Below are 18,172 nucleotides of genomic sequence, written 5' to 3'. Positions count from 1 at the left end.
AAACCCTTTCCGTACACTCACTTGCTTTTCCTCTTCAGCTTCTCCTACATATTCAGTTCAATTCAACATCTGATTCACTCCAACAAAGCCCAAACCTACATCAACCACTCTCTCACAACACTATTTCCACTAAAATGAAGATGATAATGTCAAATTTGGTGGACCCCAACATCTCTTCATTCCCTGGATTGTCCGTGGTGAGGATGGCAACCGCAAGCTCCAAACCCACCTCGCTTGTATGTCCTATAAACACTCTTGTCTATGCCAAGACTGAAAATCTTGAAAAGGAGGAGGAAAACGATAACAATGGAGGTGCTAAAGTGTGAAAAACATGATGAGAAAACATATAACAATAGCTTGTTAAGGTGAGGACGAGAATTATTCATCATCCCTATGACATGAAAAGAGACACTTTTAGCCTGTTGTCACAACTAGGCTTACAAGCTGACACAAAAATCTAACACAAAAAAATATATCACTGTAATCAGTTAAAAATAAAAATAATAAAACTACATATAAATTTATATTTATATTTTATTATTATGTTGTTAAATAATTTTAAATTTAAAATAAAATAATATTTACACGCATAACCGCTCAAATAAGAATGGCCACGTACACCAAATTCAAAAGCCCAAACAAAACATGGAAGTCGAATGAAGTAGTAACAAGTTTTGCAATCAGCAACAGAAACGCAACGCTCCACATTTCACTCCTCAAACTCAAAACGGCTGAGCAGGCAGACTAAAAAAACAATGGGTTTAGGGTTGTTGGCTTCAAGGGCAATGAGGCCCCTCAAATCTCCCAATTTCAGCATGTTTGCGCGCTCTATCTTCACTAAACCTGAACTCCAATCACCGGAATCTGCGGGGGCCGAGGCCCTCGCCCAACCAAATATTTCTACGCGAACCCCCGTCGGCGGTGCCCAGGTTCACTTCCCTAATCCTGAAGATGCGATCGAGGTGTTCGTTGATGGGTATCCGGTCAAAATCCCCAAGGGCTTTACTGTTTTACAAGCTTGTGAAGTGGCTGGCGTAGATATTCCCAGATTTTGCTACCACAGTAGGCTTTCTATTGCTGGAAATTGCCGTATGTGTCTAGTTGAGGTTGAGAAGTCGCCCAAGCCTGTTGCTTCTTGTGCTATGCCTGCTCTTCCCGGTTCGATTTTTTTTATTTTGATAATCACTTTATAATTTATGTTTTATATTTTTTTATTTAAGTTTCTCTAATATATCATTATATGAAATTAATTATATTTCTATGTTAGGATCAGGGGACGGGTTATAATTTGTCATCAGAGTTCATCAATAATTATTTATTATGATTATTTTTATGTATGCTGTTTCATTTCTGGCTTTTATGATTTATCTTGTAGAGTTTGTCTCTCTCTCTCTCTCTTTTTTTTTTTTTTCAAATTAATTGGTGCATTGAAGTTATTGTTTTTCATATGCTGGTGTTTTTAACTACGTGTATTGATTTAATCCTAAAGAGTTTTAGTTTTCAGAGTGGGTTTAATATCGTGATCTCTATGTTTCTGTTCATTTGAGGAGGGTTTTATTTATAAGAGTGTTATGATATTTAGGGATGAAAATTAAGACAGACACACCTGTTGCTAAGAAGGCACGGGAAGGGGTGATGGAGTTTTTGTTGATGAATCATCCTTTGGATTGTCCAATTTGTGACCAGGGTGGAGAATGTGATCTCCAAGATCAGTCTATGGCCTTTGGATCTGATCGCGGCCGGTTTACTGAAATGAAAAGGTCTGTAGTTGATAAGAATCTGGGACCGTTGGTGAAGACTGTGATGACTCGGTGTATCCAGTGTACAAGGTTAGAATATGGTGAAATCAGTTGTCTTACAAATGTTTTCTGTTGAACTATTTGTTGTATGTTTCAAAATTTTGGCTCTTCTTTGGAATTCCCTTTTTGTGTTTATTATTTGGCAAAGGGTCATTAGCTGTAGTTGGCGAAAATACAGTATAACAAAATGTCTTATCTTGGACCAACCAAATTGACAATGTTCAATTGAGCTTTCGGTAGTTTGTATTTGTGATGAAATGATTTGTGAAATCCAAATTGATTGTATTATACTGTACAGATAACCAAAAAACTTGGTGCTATTAGCAAATTTGGTCATCAAGTGATGTAACAATATTACATATTTATGTATATGCTTAAGCAGTCTTTTATTTGATTTTTTTTTTTAATTTGAGTTAATTTTATCAAGTTTAATTAGGTAGCTTGAGCAGATACATACATGTGCAATAGTGTTACTTTATTTGATGATTTAATTTTGATATAGCCTTTTTTTTTGGTTATTTGTGCAATATGCTACAGTCTCAAGATAAAAATATATTAATGTTTGTTGTATATTCCTCCTTGGCTTTGTGTGATTGCTTCAAAGTTGTGCTTTAGAAAATTCATTTTTTTTAATCTGTTTTCTTTTGTCAGGTGCTATTAATCATCCTTATGTGCATAGTAAATCTATAGTATCTTAGAGAAATTCATATATATTTAGTAATAGTCGAATTTAGTATTAAATGTTGATATATCAGAATTATGTTACTTTTTCTTTTCGTTCACCTTGTGGAGATAAAATTTATTTGAAGATACTTATCATTTGTCAATGTTTGAACTAAGGATCCAAATTTGCAGAATTTGGAGATTATCTTAATGCTTTATGATGAAAAGCTGCATAAAAATTTGAAAAGAAATAAAAAAGTGAAGAATATAGGGCCTAGGATCATTAAATTTTTTAACCAAGACTGGAATCTCCCAAAATCTAACCCTTCAAGATTACAAAGCCAATTTTAATTTATACTATCTGCTCTTTTGATGGGTTTTAGCAATTAGTTAGCATGTCGTTGATTTCTATAATAACTTTTGTCAGTTTAGTGTGTTTGCTCTTTTGTCATGATAGTACAGGCTTCTGATACATAATTAATTTCTGGCCGAACAGGTGTGTCAGGTTTGCAACAGAAGTGGCTGGAGTACAAGATCTTGGCATCTTAGGCCGTGGCAGTGGAGAGGAAATTGGAACTTATGTGGAAAAACTTATGACAAGTGAACTTTCTGGGAATGTGATAGATATCTGTCCTGTTGGAGCCCTTACATCAAAACCTTTTGCATTCAAATCGCGAAATTGGGAGTTAAAGGGAACAGAGAGCATTGATGTTACTGATGCTGTTGGATCTAACATTAGAATTGATAGCAGAGGTCCAGAGGTTATGCGCATTACTCCACGATTAAATGAGGTATATTTTCACTAATTTATGTGAAGTTAGTTTTTCTCTTTTCTTTTTACTTTCTTTATATTTTTTTAGGGGTTTTGTTAACCAAAGCACCTGATCATTATCTTTTATATGCAACTTTTGTGCCATGGACAAACGTTATATTTTCAGCAAGTTAAGCTGGCGATTTCATTTCTAGAATGAAATAAGCCCAACAAACAGATTATTTGGTTTCCATTGTCATGTAGTAGGAATTTGATTGGGACAAAATATTTAGTGCATTTGATTATAAATGTTATATGCGATGACATTCTACTGATCAAATTGAGTCATTTTTTGAAGGATTGCATGTAAACGCCAGAAAGGGTTGAATAGGTTTCAAAAAAGTTTTGCTTAAAATATTGAACAAATAAAACTTTCTAAAAGGGGTAGACTCAACCTTATTTATACGTTTTAGTGGTTGTTCCAGTTTACTTTCTTTCTTTGTTCGGGTTCCTGCTGGGTTTGCAACAAGAATAGAAAGAATGATAATGGAGTTCTTATAGGAAGGTGTGATAGGAGCAAAGATTCTCATCTTATTAGGTAGACTTGTAGGCTTAAGTACATAGAGTGGCTTGGTACTTGTAATTTGTCAGAAAAGAATAAGGCTCTCGTAGCCAAAAAACTTTGGAGATTTTCTCGTGTAAAGATTCTCAATGGTATGTCATGATTCAAAGTGACAATGGCATCAATTCTAACTGATTGGATGCAAATGTGGTTTACAATGGTCCCTTTGGTGGGAAAAGATAAGAGAACAATTAAGTGATGTCATCCAAATCCTTGTAAAATTGAGTGATGCAAAATCCTTTTGTGGGCTTTAGCCTTTGGTGGGAAAAGAGAAGAGAACAATTGAGTGATGTCATCCAAATCCTTGTAAAATTAAGCGATGCAAAATTCGTTTGTAGGCTTTAGCCCAATGCGAAATTAAGTGATGTCATCCATAAAAAAAGAATAATAATAATAGTATCCTATTTTGATTCTGGTGTGAAATGGTAAAAGAAGTACAAATTCTTATAGCAATATATTCCTATATTTTGTTTTGGTCTCAAATTTATGGGCGATAGCTTGTAGAGAAGCTAAGATGTCTTTGGATATTTCAAGTTGTTGTAATGCATATCTTGTGCGGAGTATTATTTCGAGAGAGGAAAGAAACCTAAAACTCTTTGGAGTTACATTGTTTTGGATATTGTTTGGGTTATTTGGTTGTAAAGAAATATTTGGCTTTTTTATTGGGAAGAGAAGGGAACAATTGTGAGTTGTGAGATGTAGTTTGCCTTCTCACTTCTTTATGGGGTGCTTAAGGAATTTCAAGATGCCGCTGTGAATAACTTTGAGAATATTTTTTATATATATCAAAAGAATAAATTTATATCAATATTTATATGAAATTCTAAATCCTACTTTAGGAAATATTATATGTATTTTCCTATTTTACAAAGATACAATCAGCCTAATTATTAGCTTGCTAATTTAGAGATACAACTTATATACAACTCAACACTCCCCTTCAAACTAGAGCATACAAATCATATGCACCAAGCTTGTTACAAATGAATTTAATACGAGAACTCCTAAGAGACTTAGTAAGGATATCTGCAAGTTGATCATTGGAGCTGACATGGTCGGTAGCTATACACCTTGATAGAATCTTCTCTCGAATGAAATGACAGTTTATTTTTATATGTTTCGTTCTTTCATGGAATACTAGATTAGAAGCAATATGAAGTGTTGTTTGGTTATCATAAAGAAGCTTCATCTGTGATATATCTGCAAATTTGAACTCTTGAATCAATTGTTTCAACCATACAAGCTCACAGGTAGCCAATGTCATAGCACGATATTTTTCCTCTGCACTAGATCTAGCTACAACATCTTGCTTTTTACTTTTCCACGAAACCAAGTTGCCACTAACAAGAATACAATATCCTGAAGTCAAGCGTCTATCAGACGGAGATCCTGCCCAATCAGCATAAGAATATCCAACAATCTGAGTATGACCCCTATCTTCATTAAGTAATCCTTTTCCTGGTGCTTTCTTAATATACCTCAGGATTCGAATAGTTGTATCCCAATGAGAATCGTACGGAGATTGGAGGAATTGACTGACAACACTAACTGGAAAAGAGATATTTGGTCTTGTGATAGTCAGATAGTTGAGTTTGCCTTCTAACCTCCAATATTTCCCAGGGTTTGCAAGTGGCTCCCTCTGTCCTGGCACAAGTTTAGTATTAGGGTCCATAAGAGAATCAATGGGTTTACAGTCCAACATCCCTGTCTCCTTTAAGATATCCAAGACATACTTCCTTTGAGAGATAATAATACCTGTCTTAAATTGAGCAACTTCTATCCCAAGAAAGTATTTAAGTGTTCCCAAGTCGTTGGTCTAGAAATGATCAAATAGATGCTGCTTTAACTGATTAATACCCTCATGATCATCACTAGTGATGACAATGTCGTCAACATAAACAACCAGATAAATAAACTTCCCTCGCGACGTGTGTCTGTAAAATACAGAATGATCTGACTCACATCGAGTCATACCAAATTCTTGAATAACTGTACTAAAGCGTCCAAACTAGGCATTTGGAGATTGTTTTAGACTATATAGTGAGCGTCGAAGTTTACAAACCAAATCAGACTCCCTCTGAGCAACAAAACCAGGCGGTTGCTCCATATATATCTCCTCCTAAAGCTCACCATGAAGAAAGGCATTTTTTATGTCTAACTGAAACAAGGGTCAATGACAAATGGCAGCCATAGATAAGAATAACCGAACGAAAGATATTTTGGTTGCTGGAGAGAATGTGTCACCATAATCCAAACCATAAACCTGAGTATAACCTTTAGCAACCAACCTGGCCTTAAGACGATCAATAGTACCATGAGGACCAGTCTTGACTGTGTAAACCCAACGACAATCAATAGTGGAGTGACCTGAAGGTAATTTAACCAACTTCCAAGTACCATTATGATGTAACGCAGTCATTTCATCCACCATTGCGTGCCTCTAGCCTGGATTAGAAATAGCCTCACTAACAGATTTAGGAATTGAAATGGAGGACAAAGAGGATACAAAGGCATGATATGGTGAGGATAGACGATGATAACTAAGAAAAGTGTAAATAGGATGAGGATTACGAGAAGATCTTACAGCTTTACGACTGACAATACGAAATTGGTCATCAGGAGATAAGACCTCAGTCGGGCTACATACAGGAGTAGGAAGTGAGTCGTTGGAGCAATAGAAGTGATATCAATACCTGCTAGACAGTCAGTTATTTGGGGAATAGGTTCCAGATTTTGTGTGGGTGTAGATTGTGGGACGACTGTAGGATGTACATCGAGAGTAGGAATAAAAATAGGTAATGAAAAACTCTTAGTGATAAGAGATTGGATTTCAAATGAAGAGAAGGAGAGGACTCAAAGAAAGTAACATGAGTGGAAATAAAGTAACGACGTGTCGTAGGAGAGTAACATTTGTAACCTTTCTGAAGACGAGAGTAACCAAGAAATACATTTGATAGACCTAACAGATAATTTATCATGACCTAGGGAAAGGTTATGTACAAAGCATGTGCAACTAAAGACACATGGAGGAATAGTGTATAAAGGACCAGTAGAAGAGAATTGAATAAAGAATCTGATGTTGCAATACTGAAAAGGGCATTCAATTAATGAGATAACAAGCAATGAGAACTGCATCAGCCTAAAAATGCATAGGAGTATGTGAATGTAATAATAATGTATGAGTAGTTTCAATAAGGTGTCTATTTTTGCACTCAACAATCCCATTTTGTTGTGGGATATAAGCACAAGAAGACTAACGAAGAATCTCTTGTGAAGACATGAAATTTGTGAAAGGATTGGAAAAGTATTCACTTGCATTATCACTATGTAACGTGCGTATAGAAAAATTAAATTGTGTTTTAACTTCAACACAAAATGATTGAAAATGAGAAAATAACTCAGACCGACTTTTCATTAAAAATATCTACGTGCAACGCGAATAATCATTAATGAACGTCATAAAATATTGAAAATTTAAAGTAGACTTGACTCGACAAGGATCCCACACATCTGAATGAAATAACTCAAATGGAGGCGAAGCTCGATTATTGACACGCCTTGGGAAGGAACTACGAGACTGCTTCCCAAGTTAACAAGACTCACACTCAAAAGATGATAAATTGGATAAACTAGGGACCCTCTTCTGAAGCTTGGATAAACTAGGATGCCCCAAGCGGTTGTGGAGAAGAGTTGGAGACTCAATAGCAGTGCAAGCAATGGAAGAAGGTAGAGACAAGTGATAAAGCCCTTGTGACTCACGTCCTGTGCCAATCGTCTTGCTCGAATTTCGATCCTGTATAACAAAGACATCATTAATAAATGTAATAGAACAATTCAAGGTTTTTGTTAATTTACTAACTGAAACGAGATTAAATAGGGAATTAGGAAGATAAAGGACAAAATCTAAAGATAGAGTGGGTAACAGGTTAGTATGTCTTATGGCTTTAGCTACAACTTTTGTGCTAGAGTGGAAGACTGTGATAAGCAAGCGATCGAGTTACCAGATTGTGCAAAGGAAGCAACAGAGGATTGAGATGATTGTTTCGTTGCTTGGTACTAAAGATATTCTTCGTAATCGACTCCTGTAAGAGTAATTGATTGAGGCTGTCTTGTTGAAATTTCTGGACGATGATCAAGAGGAGTTGATTGAGGGACTGATTGTGCAACTTTAACATTGTGTGTAGGCTTCTTATGTAGCTTATAGCATTTTTCTCGAGTATGTTTTCATCTGTTACAGTAACTGCATTTTGGACAATCGCCTCTACTCCCATGATCACTTGGCTTTCTAAAGTGGTTCAGAGTGCGAGATACTAAGGCAGCAGAGTTGGTAACTTAGGGTTCTGTAGTAGAGGAAACTCTGAGCAGATAAACAAATACATCATCTAAGGTTGGAATGGTTGCACTACCTAGGATTTGATCTCTAACAGGAGCAAGATTAGGATTGATTGCAGTGAGAGTCAGAACCATAAAGAACTTGTCGCACTGTGTCAAATTCTCGGCTGTAGTCTTCCCAGTAGGCAGTATAGCATTAAATTCAGTCTTTAAAGACGACATCTGTCCTAGGAAGTCTAGTATACTCATATCTTGTTGTTTCAGGTTACCCATACTAGAGATGACCGAATATAACCTTTGAATATCATTAGTGTAGAGTAATTTGGCTTGATTCCAAATTTCAACGCATGTTTTATAGGCCTTGTAAATAGGATAGAGAGATGGGTCAATAGACTGCCACAACAAACCACACAGTAAAACATCAATTTTGACCCAACTAGCCTTATCAATCTCAATTTCTTTTAAATCGGTAGCTCTAATGGTCAAATGCTCTTTTAAACCTTGTCTTGTGAACCATAATTCTATAGATACAGACCATGATGTATAATTGACACTTCTTAATAACTTTTCAGTAGTAATAATAGGAAATGAGAGAAATGGAGTAAATGCACCTGATTTCGAAGATCCTTCATTGGCCATTAATAAGAAATAGCAAATTCAACACTATTTGGTTTTCCGACGTCGGTGACGACGATGGATGACGATGAGACTATGAGGTTATTACTCATCGAAGTCTTCTGAGTTCAATGGTGCCAACGGTGTAAGTTAACTTGCACCGGAAAAGTAGATCGGAGAAGGCGATCCAAAATGGAAACAATCGGCGTGTGCAAACGATTTTGGTGACCGATGACGGTGCAGTCACCACAGATTGACTTGTCGGTGTCTTCTAAGTTGACTAGGAGAGGCAATGTCGTTGCACGCTTGTCGGAGAAACAGATCGGAGATGGAGGCTACCGAGAAGACTGACGGCGAGTGACAGCGCGTGTGGAGGTGAATGACAGCTCTCTTTTGAGGAGATTGTCGACAAAGTTGTTTCGATCACAATGGTGTAGACATGGCCACCGAAAAAGAACAGAAACACAGTGGCTAGAGAAGAACGTCGGAAAATGATATAGACTTTGCCAGAAAATAAATCAAGATTACTGAAAAAAATTCTTAGAAGCCTAATATCGGCTCTAATACTATGTGAATAGCTTTGAGAATATTTTATATATATATCAAAAGAATGAATTTACATCAATATTTATATGAAATTCTAAATCCTACTTTAGGAAAGATTATATGTATTTTCCTATTTTACAAAGATACAATCAGCCTAATTATTAGCTTCCTAATTTAGAGATATAACTCGTATACAACTCAACAGCCGCATTTTTTTCTTTATTCATCTCCATTGGAAAGGGGTTTTGGGTTGACTTGTTGTGTTTTTGTTTTCGGTTGTTGTGTTGATGAGGAAATCATGAGTGTTTGGGTGCTTTTGGTTTATCTTGTCTTTAAACACTACTGGATGCTAGTTAACCTAACTATATGACTACACTGATTTGTTTCAGGACATAAATGAGGAGTGGATATCAGACAAAACTCGTTTCTGTTATGATGGTTTGAAGAGGCAGAGGCTGAATGATCCAATGATTCGTAGTGCTGATGGGCGTTTTAAGGCTGTGAGCTGGCGGGATGCTTTAGCTGTGGTTGCTGAGATTGCACATCAAGTTGAACCTGAGGAAATTGTTGGGATCGCTGGTAAGCTATCTGATGCAGAATCCATGATGGCACTAAAAGATTTGTTAAACAAAATGGGGTCAAATAATATATGGTGTGAAGGAAATGGCATGCAAACCAGTGCTGATCTGCGGTCAGGATACATTATGAATACTAGCATCAGTGGTCTTGAAAAGGCAGATCTGTTTCTTTTGGTTGGTACACAGGTACTGCTTTGGCATAGACTTTTCATATGCAAACTAAATCATGTTATTTATTGTTTTTATGCAATTTCTTTTGAATGAGAGTTTCAATTGAGTACTTTTTTAATGTGCCGAAATAGTGTTTCTTATCCAAAGAGGAAAAAAAAAAAGGAAGAATGTGACGTTGGTATATCTTCTTTTCCAATTTTGGAGCTGGTCATGTAACCATCTATTTTTCTTTTTTAATTGTTGGCCAGCCACGGGTGGAAGCTGCTATGGTAAATGCTAGAATCCGCAAGACAGTTCGAGCATCAAATGCCAAGGTTGGTTACATCGGTCCCGAAACAGATTTCAATTACGATCACCAGCATCTTGGCACAGGCCCAAACACACTACTTGAAATTGCCGAGGGCCATCACCCCTTCAGCTCCGCCATTTCAAATGCCAAAAACCCAGTTATAATTGTTGGTGCTGGGCTTTTTGAGAGGGATGATAAGGATGCTATTTTCTCTGCTGTTGAAACCATTGCAAAAAATGGGAATGTCATTAGACCTGACTGGAATGGGCTAAATGTATTACTTCTGAATGCTGCTCAAGCTGCCGCCCTTGATCTTGGACTTGTGCCTCAGTCCAGCAACTGCCTTGAGTCTGCAAAGTTTGTGTACCTCGTGGGTGCTGATGATGTCAACTTGGACAAGGTTCCCAGTGATGCCTTTGTTGTTTATCAGGGCCATCATGGTGACCGTTGTGTGTATCGTGCCAATGTCATTCTTCCAGCTGCAGCTTTTAGCGAGAAGGAGGGCACCTATGAAAATACAGAAGGTTGCTCTCAACAAACACTGCCCGCTGTTCCAACCGTTGGTGATGCCAGGGACGATTGGAAGATTATTCGAGCACTGTCTGAGGTGGCCGGAATGAGATTGCCTTATGATACACTAGGAGCCATCCGATCGCGGATCAGGACAGTGGCACCAAACCTCTTGCATACGGACGAGAGAGAATCAGCTACCTTTGGGCCTTCTTTGAAGCCGGAGTGCACTCAAAAGATGAGTTGGACCCCATTCAGTAGTGCGATCGAGAATTTCTACATGACTGATGCCATAACCAGAGCATCAAAAATCATGGCCCAATGCAGTGCAATGCTACTGAAGAAGTGAATGTTTGGATTTTAATTTATCCAATAAGGTGCCACGGAAGCGGAGCGTTGAAACCATTGTAATAAAGTACATAAGACTTGGCTGGTTTCTGTGATTTGTTATACAATACAATGTAAAAGCCTTTGACTGTACAACTTTTCTGCATAATTTTTTGTGATTCTTTCCAATCTTTTATATGTTTTTATGCTCCACTTTGAAAACAACCTCCAGTAGCTAATTTTGGAAATATTTTTTTTTTCATTATGTTTTTCTTGTGAAACGTTGGAATTGTTTGTTTGTTTTTTCATAGTTTTATTCCTTTATTCGTCAAAAAAAAGAATGTGCATTTCATAACCAAAAGTTGGGAAAAGGAAGAAAGCCATTTTATTAATGCATTCAATTCAATTAAAGTAAATATTGGATTAAAATAAGAAAAGTGTGGTGGCTAGAATTACAGATTGGATTAAATGAACTAAATTTGAGTTAAGTCAAGAATTATATTCAATTTTATGAATAGGCCAAAGGACTTATTTCCACCCAAAGTATGCTATTATCTCAAGATTTTTCTGTTAATTTTGAAAATCTCATTTATCTATCCATAGACGGTTAAAATTAACGGAACCTTAACCTCTTAAAATTTTCTCTTTTATGCCCCCTAAACCCTAAAAACTAACCATTTCCCCCTAGACCAAGTTTTAAAAAATGGCATTTCCCCCTATGGTTTAGTTTTCAATCTCTAGCACCAAATCCGACGCCATCACTGGTGATGAAGCTTTTCTGAAGCATCACCATGCTCAGGCGATCTCTCTCCTCTCCTCTGGAATGCTAACTAACGCAAATCTGGTTTGGAAAGACGAAGAGCTTCGTTAGGAGATGAAGCTCTTTGTCTTCCCAAACGTCACCTCCTAAGAAGACAATCTTCTTCCTAAACAAAGACAACATCTTCGCCTTCATCTTTCCAGGTCAAATTTACATCGATTGATGTTCGAGAGGATGGGAGAGAGATCACCAGAGCATGGTGATGCATCCGAGAAGCTTCGTCACCGATGATGGCTTTGGATTTGGAGCCGAGGATTGAAAACTAAACCCGATAAGGGGAAACGTGATTTTTTAAAATTTTGTCTAGGGGAAGATGGTTAGTTTTTAGGGTTTTGGAGGAAAAAAAAGATTAAATTTTAATTTATTTTTAATATTACAGATAAAATAATGATTTTACCCTTGAAACCGTTAATTTTAACCATCTATGAGTAGGTAAATGAGACTTTCAAAGTTAACGAGATAAAATTTGAGATAACGACATACTTTGGGTGAGAAAAATAGTCCTTTGGCATTATGAATAAACTGAGTTCTAGTCAATTCAAATAATTGAATTTAAATTTAGTTTAAGTTTAGTTTTGATTGAGTTTAAAAGCAAATTGTTTTTTAGTTGAGTTCAAATTTCAATTTTACAAATCGAGCTAGGTTTGAGTCTCAATTTATGTGTTTCATCAATCTCAAATTAAATTTTTTAAATTCAAATCAATATCAAATTAATCCTTACATTAATGGATGTTTGTAATATCTTCGGTCTAATACTCTGGTCTACTATCAATATATTAATCACTTTAGAAACACAGTTCATAAAAGTTTTATTTTTCGATTTATAAGTTAAAATATGTTTTAACAGTTTAATGAGTGACAAACTATTTAACCAGTTAAATTCTCTCATCTTTAACTGATTTAGAATACACAAACAAAATATAGATAGACCCAACATTTCTCTTATGCTTTACCAGTGTAAGATTTATCTAAAATATCATAGTGTTTAACCAGATAGCTAATGATGGAGTAACCAAACCAAATAGTTCAGTTCCACTAGGTATGTGTCGAAATTGGTTGAATTAGGGTGATAAAATCATCATTTAATTTAAGTCAATATCACATATAATAAATTCTGGCCACATTGCACATACAGTAAATTTGGGATAATATTATGAGAGAAACAATATTATTCTTGTAATATTGTCTCAAAATACAAAATAATTGATTAAGGAAAGGCCACTAAAAAACCCAAAATGACGGTTACAACATAATGATCACAAGCTGCCATAAGATGAAACATTTAATTCCTCTTCTTTTGAACTTCAAAATTTCTTACACCAATTAACATCATTCAAATTACATATTCAACAAGAATTTGAAAAAATTTCATGTCAGACCAAGATCACGACTAAACATTAACAAGAATTAACACACAAAACTACCATCACCACCATTTACAAACACTTCTTATCTCCCATCTGCTGATGTGAATGACTCGGCAAATCCATACGGGCGTGTAGGTATGCTGGACTGAGTATTATCTAAGCTGGGTAGAAGCGAGGAAGAGGAAGAATCCAAGTAGCTTCTACCTTCATAGGCTTGCCACTTCTTGAGTGCTTGTGGTAATGACATCTCCAGGTCAATGCCATACATATCTTCAGAATTTTGGTCAGCTGGTTTCCACAGCTCAACTAAAGAAGATAACACATTCACAGCATGACCCATATCAGGCCTTTGATATGGCTCCCTTGCACAGCAGTAACCTGCCAGCTCTGCTACAGTGCTGATACTGGCAAGTGTTTCTTCATTAAGGTCGATTGTGGGGTCAGTTGCCTTGCAAAATGAGTTCTTGTTGATGTGCATCCTTCGGAACCATGTTACAAGGTGCATGCTCTCCTCAGGCTGGCTCTCATCTAGAGCTTTTCTACCTGTGATCAGTTCCATCAATATAACTCCAAAGCTAAAAACGTCCGCTTTAGTTGTTACTCGACCGGTCACTGAACGAAAGAGAGAGTTTGTATTAATAAACCAGAAAGAAAATTCAACTAAAAACTAAATGCACATACTAAGCCATACAACAAGTCCTAATATAAAAAAACTCTACCAAGGACGAGAAAACAAAATGATTAAGCTAAAGAAAGTTAATTTTTTGCAAAATTGAAAGGATAAAATCTTGTTGAAAAGCTAAAGGAGGAAAGCAGACGGAACACATTTTAACTTGGTTATAGGTATTCATACCAAATATCGTATTTGTAGTATTCTATTAGATTTATATTTGCATATTACAAGTTTTACAATTCATGTCATACTGGTGTTGGTCAAATATTACAAATTCACAACAAATCTAATCAGAACATTAATTTATTTTAGTTCAATACATAAAGTAGAACAAATCTACTTAAAAGCATATAAATAACTTCTAAAATCAAACTAACATACAGAAAGAGGAAATAAAATGAGAAGATTTGGCACTTGATAAACTTCGAGAAAAATGGAAATAAATAAAACGATTTGTAAGAAATACAAATGAGTAAACACTTGAATTGTTTGTCAAAATTTGCTTAAATTCAATTGCAAGGTATGCCCTTAACTCTTAAATGAAAGGTGTTCCAATCAAGAAAAATCTCTTTATAATGGTTCATCGCTGTCTCCCCCACACCATAGAGTAGCTCTGTCCATGCTCATCAATTTAGTTTTCTCAGTATTTTAAAACTATATACATGCACTTCTAAAATATGTACAGATGAGAAATTTTAAACTTCTATCAGCAAGAATTGATGAAAGACTAAAAAGATTATTATGGGGCAGAGAATCTGGAACCAAAAGTACCTGCATATTCTGGTGCTAGATATCCAAAAGTTCCAGCAATTCTTGTTTCAATTGAGCCTTTTCCCTCTGGAGCAAGACGCACCAAACCAAAATCTGCAACTTTTGCCCTCATGTCATCCCCAAGAAGAATGTTTGAAGGCTTTAAGTCCCTATGTATAAAGCTTTGATGGGCCAGACTATGTAGATACTCAACGCCCCTTGCTACATCTAAGGCAATAGTCAACCTTCTGGTCCATTCTAGGGGTTTCCCTCCTTCTGCCCAATTAAAGATATGCTGACTTAGTGTGCCTTGGGGCATGTATTCATATACAAGAAGCTTCTCATTTCCATCCAAGCAATACCCAAGAAGAGCAACAAGATGTCGGTGCCTAACCTTCGTCAAAACAGCAATTTCAGACTTGAACTCAGCCAGTCCTTTCCCAGTAATTAGCCCAGATTCCATTCTTTTCACTGCAATCTTTGTCCCGTCATGCAGCTCCCCCTTATAGACAGTCCCAAAGCCTCCTCGCCCCAATATATTTTCTTCACTAAAATTGTTTGTTACATTTCTCAAGACTTGGATAGAAATTACCATGTTTCCTGCTTCAACCATTTGGATGTCACCATGCTCACTACTAGGAATGGTACGTGTTTCACTAATTGCACCAACACTAACACTTGATTCAGCAACTGTAATCTTCACACTCTCATTATCAGATCCTGAATAACGAGGATGAATCACCATTGCATTTGGGCTCTGTACTCTGCTAAATTTCTTCTGCTTCTTTTTATACAGACAAAAAACCAACAAACCGATCAAAGAAATCACAAAGAAACCCCCAATAACACAAAACAAAATTATTCCTATCAAAACAGAAGACTTTTTGTGACCATTCCCAGAATTGGCACCATTAACAGAACCTGTACTTTTTGGACGTCCTGAAGAAAAACCATCAGATGAACTACTCTTGTCCTTCCCAATATCAGGATTACCATTGGTACTAACAATTACATTACTCTTAAAAACTGGGACTTTTCCGTATAGCTGATTGTTCGAGACATCGAGTTCTTTCAAGGCAGGCAAAGTGGAGAGTTCCTCAGGAATGGAACCAGTGAGATTATTATCAGCGAGAACCAGTCTCTGTAGCGACTTAAGTGCAGCAAACTCAGATGAAACAGTACCTGCAAGATTCATCCTCTGAAAATTAACAACAATAATGTTCCCATCACTGCAAGTTATCCCAATCCAATCAGCACATGGATCATTACCCTTCCAATTCTCAGCAAACTTTGGAGGATAACCCATTGATTTCACAATCAAAAGCAGTGTATCAATCCTGGAATCACATCTCCCCGGAGTTGGCAAACAAAACCTATTAGAATCCTTCACCATGTCCAATGAAACTGAACTTTTGAACTCAGGCATAGGCCCTTGAAGCAAGTTATTAGTTAGATTAACTATGCTTAAAGCTTCAAGTTTCGTCAAGGAAACTGGAACAGGACCAGTAAAGAAATTATCCCTCAAGCTCAAAATTTGCAATCCATTCAAGGTAGAAAATTCAGGCAAAGGACCAGTAAAAGAATTGGAATGCAGCCAAATCTCTTTCAAAGATGTCATATTCTGTATGACATCAATCCCACCATTAAGATTTTGACCATTAAGCCATAGAGACTGTAATTGTGAACCAGTAAAGCTTGTGGGTAACCCACCACTTAGTTGGTTGAAGGCCAGATGCAAACTGGTTAAACTTTGAAACACATCGGGTCCAAGAAAACCCGGGATTTGACCTGAAATATTAGCAAAATTTGCTGAAAAATTCTGCAAACCTGAAGCATTTTTGATACTTTGAGGGATTTCCCAGGAAGAAAATGGGTTATTATCCATTTCTATAGTCTGGAGTGAAGATAACCCGGTAAAGAAATTACTTGGAACGGAATCAAACTGATTGTTACTTAACATTAGGACTTGTAATGAACTTAACCCGTTTAAATTTGGGAGAGGACCTGAAATGTTGTTCCATTGGAGCTCTAGGCGCTCCAGTTCAGTGAGTTTTTGAAGGTCAGAGGGAAGTGTACCTTGTAGACTTTGGTGGCCGATTTGGATACGGGTAACCCGATATTCATTTGAACAAACCACGTGGTTCCATTTGCAAGGATCTGGGTCGGACCATCCAAGGGATTCGGGTGGGTTGAGACTTTTCTTGAGAGCTAACATCACTAGAGCGTCAGGAGTTTCGTTCATTTGAGAGTTTGCACAGACAAAGATTGAGCAAATGGTGAGAAAAAGAGTCAAGCTCTTGAGACAAAAACTGAGTCGTTTTGTCATGTTGAGAGATGTTCAGCAACCAACCGAAAGAAGGGTATTTGTTTGCAGAGTTAGAAAGTTGGATTTCAAGAAAGAAGAAGAAGAAGAAAAAGAAAGAGAAAGGTGTAAAGAAGAGGAAGTAAAAGAAGAAGGGAAGGATAGGGAAATGCACATGGAAATGGGGACCACAAATCTGGGAATCAAAAACCTGTCATAGCATCCATTCCAATGTTTGAAGGTAAAGCCATTCATCATCGCCAGCCCAAATTCAATTCTCCCACATGCTTTTTCCTTATAAACTTCACACTTCTTATAACTCCATTAATATGTAATGATTCGATTCTCTCTTGTAGGTTGAAGCCACTCATGTTCGATTGTTATGTGTCAAAATTTCTTTTCCGGATTATTTTATCAGTTTAGTGATTAATAACAAACAGTTTCAAAACTCTAAAATTTAGTAAAATTGATAAAATATTAAAATTTTTAAAGTAAAAATTTAAATTTATTCGGATAGAGTATTAAAATTTTTAATATAAAGATATAAATTTAAATGGATAAAATATTAAAATTTTCATGATAAAATTTGAAATTTAAGCTCTTATTACATTTAAAGAATCTTAATTTATCCGATACTTTAATAAAAAAAGTAAGCAGATGTGCTCTTACAATTCATTCGTATCAGTAACTATTGTGAACAAAATGGGTCATGGCAACCAATTATATGTAATTTTGAAGGATTGAAACTGTAGCTTGTTTACATAATTATGCATAACGAGTTAGGTTTATTGCGAGTAAAATTTCGCTGTTGCTAGTTCAAGGTAATCAGGTTTGTTGGTTACGTGTAAAAATTATAGGATGAAACTAAACATTATCAAAAGATATGGGGTGCAGCGAAATATTCCAGGTTTTAGTGTAAAGTATCTTCCAACCGGAAAACTTTTAAATTATGTTTGCGGGGAGGTTGAGGTGGTGGGATGTATCTTAATTGACAGAAAGAATCCACTGTCAATGAGAAGATCAGCACATGGGGTCCAACCAAGTCTGACACTGGAAA

The 18,172-nt window shown here is 36.3% G+C and overlaps 2 protein-coding genes across 2 annotated transcripts; one reads left to right on the top strand and one right to left on the bottom strand.

The window, feature by feature from the left end:
- The first annotated feature begins 644 nt into the window (after positions 1-644).
- On the top strand, positions 645-11,392 carry LOC123225807 (NADH dehydrogenase [ubiquinone] iron-sulfur protein 1, mitochondrial-like). The gene is made up of 5 exons (XM_044650077.1): positions 645-1,158; positions 1,583-1,829; positions 2,959-3,253; positions 9,718-10,092; positions 10,326-11,392. Exons 1-5 carry the CDS (start codon positions 756-758, stop codon positions 11,223-11,225), a joined length of 2,220 nt encoding a protein of 739 aa, XP_044506012.1. The 5' UTR covers positions 645-755; the 3' UTR covers positions 11,226-11,392.
- A 1,834-nt stretch (positions 11,393-13,226) lies between these two features.
- LOC123224905 (receptor protein kinase TMK1) lies at positions 13,227-17,446 on the bottom strand. The gene is made up of 2 exons (XM_044648668.1): positions 14,835-17,446; positions 13,227-14,002 (listed from the first exon to the last, which is right to left on the bottom strand). Exons 1-2 carry the CDS (start codon positions 17,137-17,139, stop codon positions 13,473-13,475), a joined length of 2,835 nt encoding a protein of 944 aa, XP_044504603.1. The 5' UTR covers positions 17,140-17,446; the 3' UTR covers positions 13,227-13,472.
- Between the last annotated feature and the right edge of the window lie 726 nt (positions 17,447-18,172).

The sequence above is a fragment of the Mangifera indica genome, chromosome 9 (genome assembly GCF_011075055.1).
Source record: "Mangifera indica cultivar Alphonso chromosome 9, CATAS_Mindica_2.1, whole genome shotgun sequence".
NCBI lineage: Eukaryota > Viridiplantae > Streptophyta > Magnoliopsida > Sapindales > Anacardiaceae > Mangifera > Mangifera indica.
The sequence above is the reverse complement of the archived record's forward strand: the minus strand, read 5'-3'. Positions and strand labels throughout refer to the sequence as shown.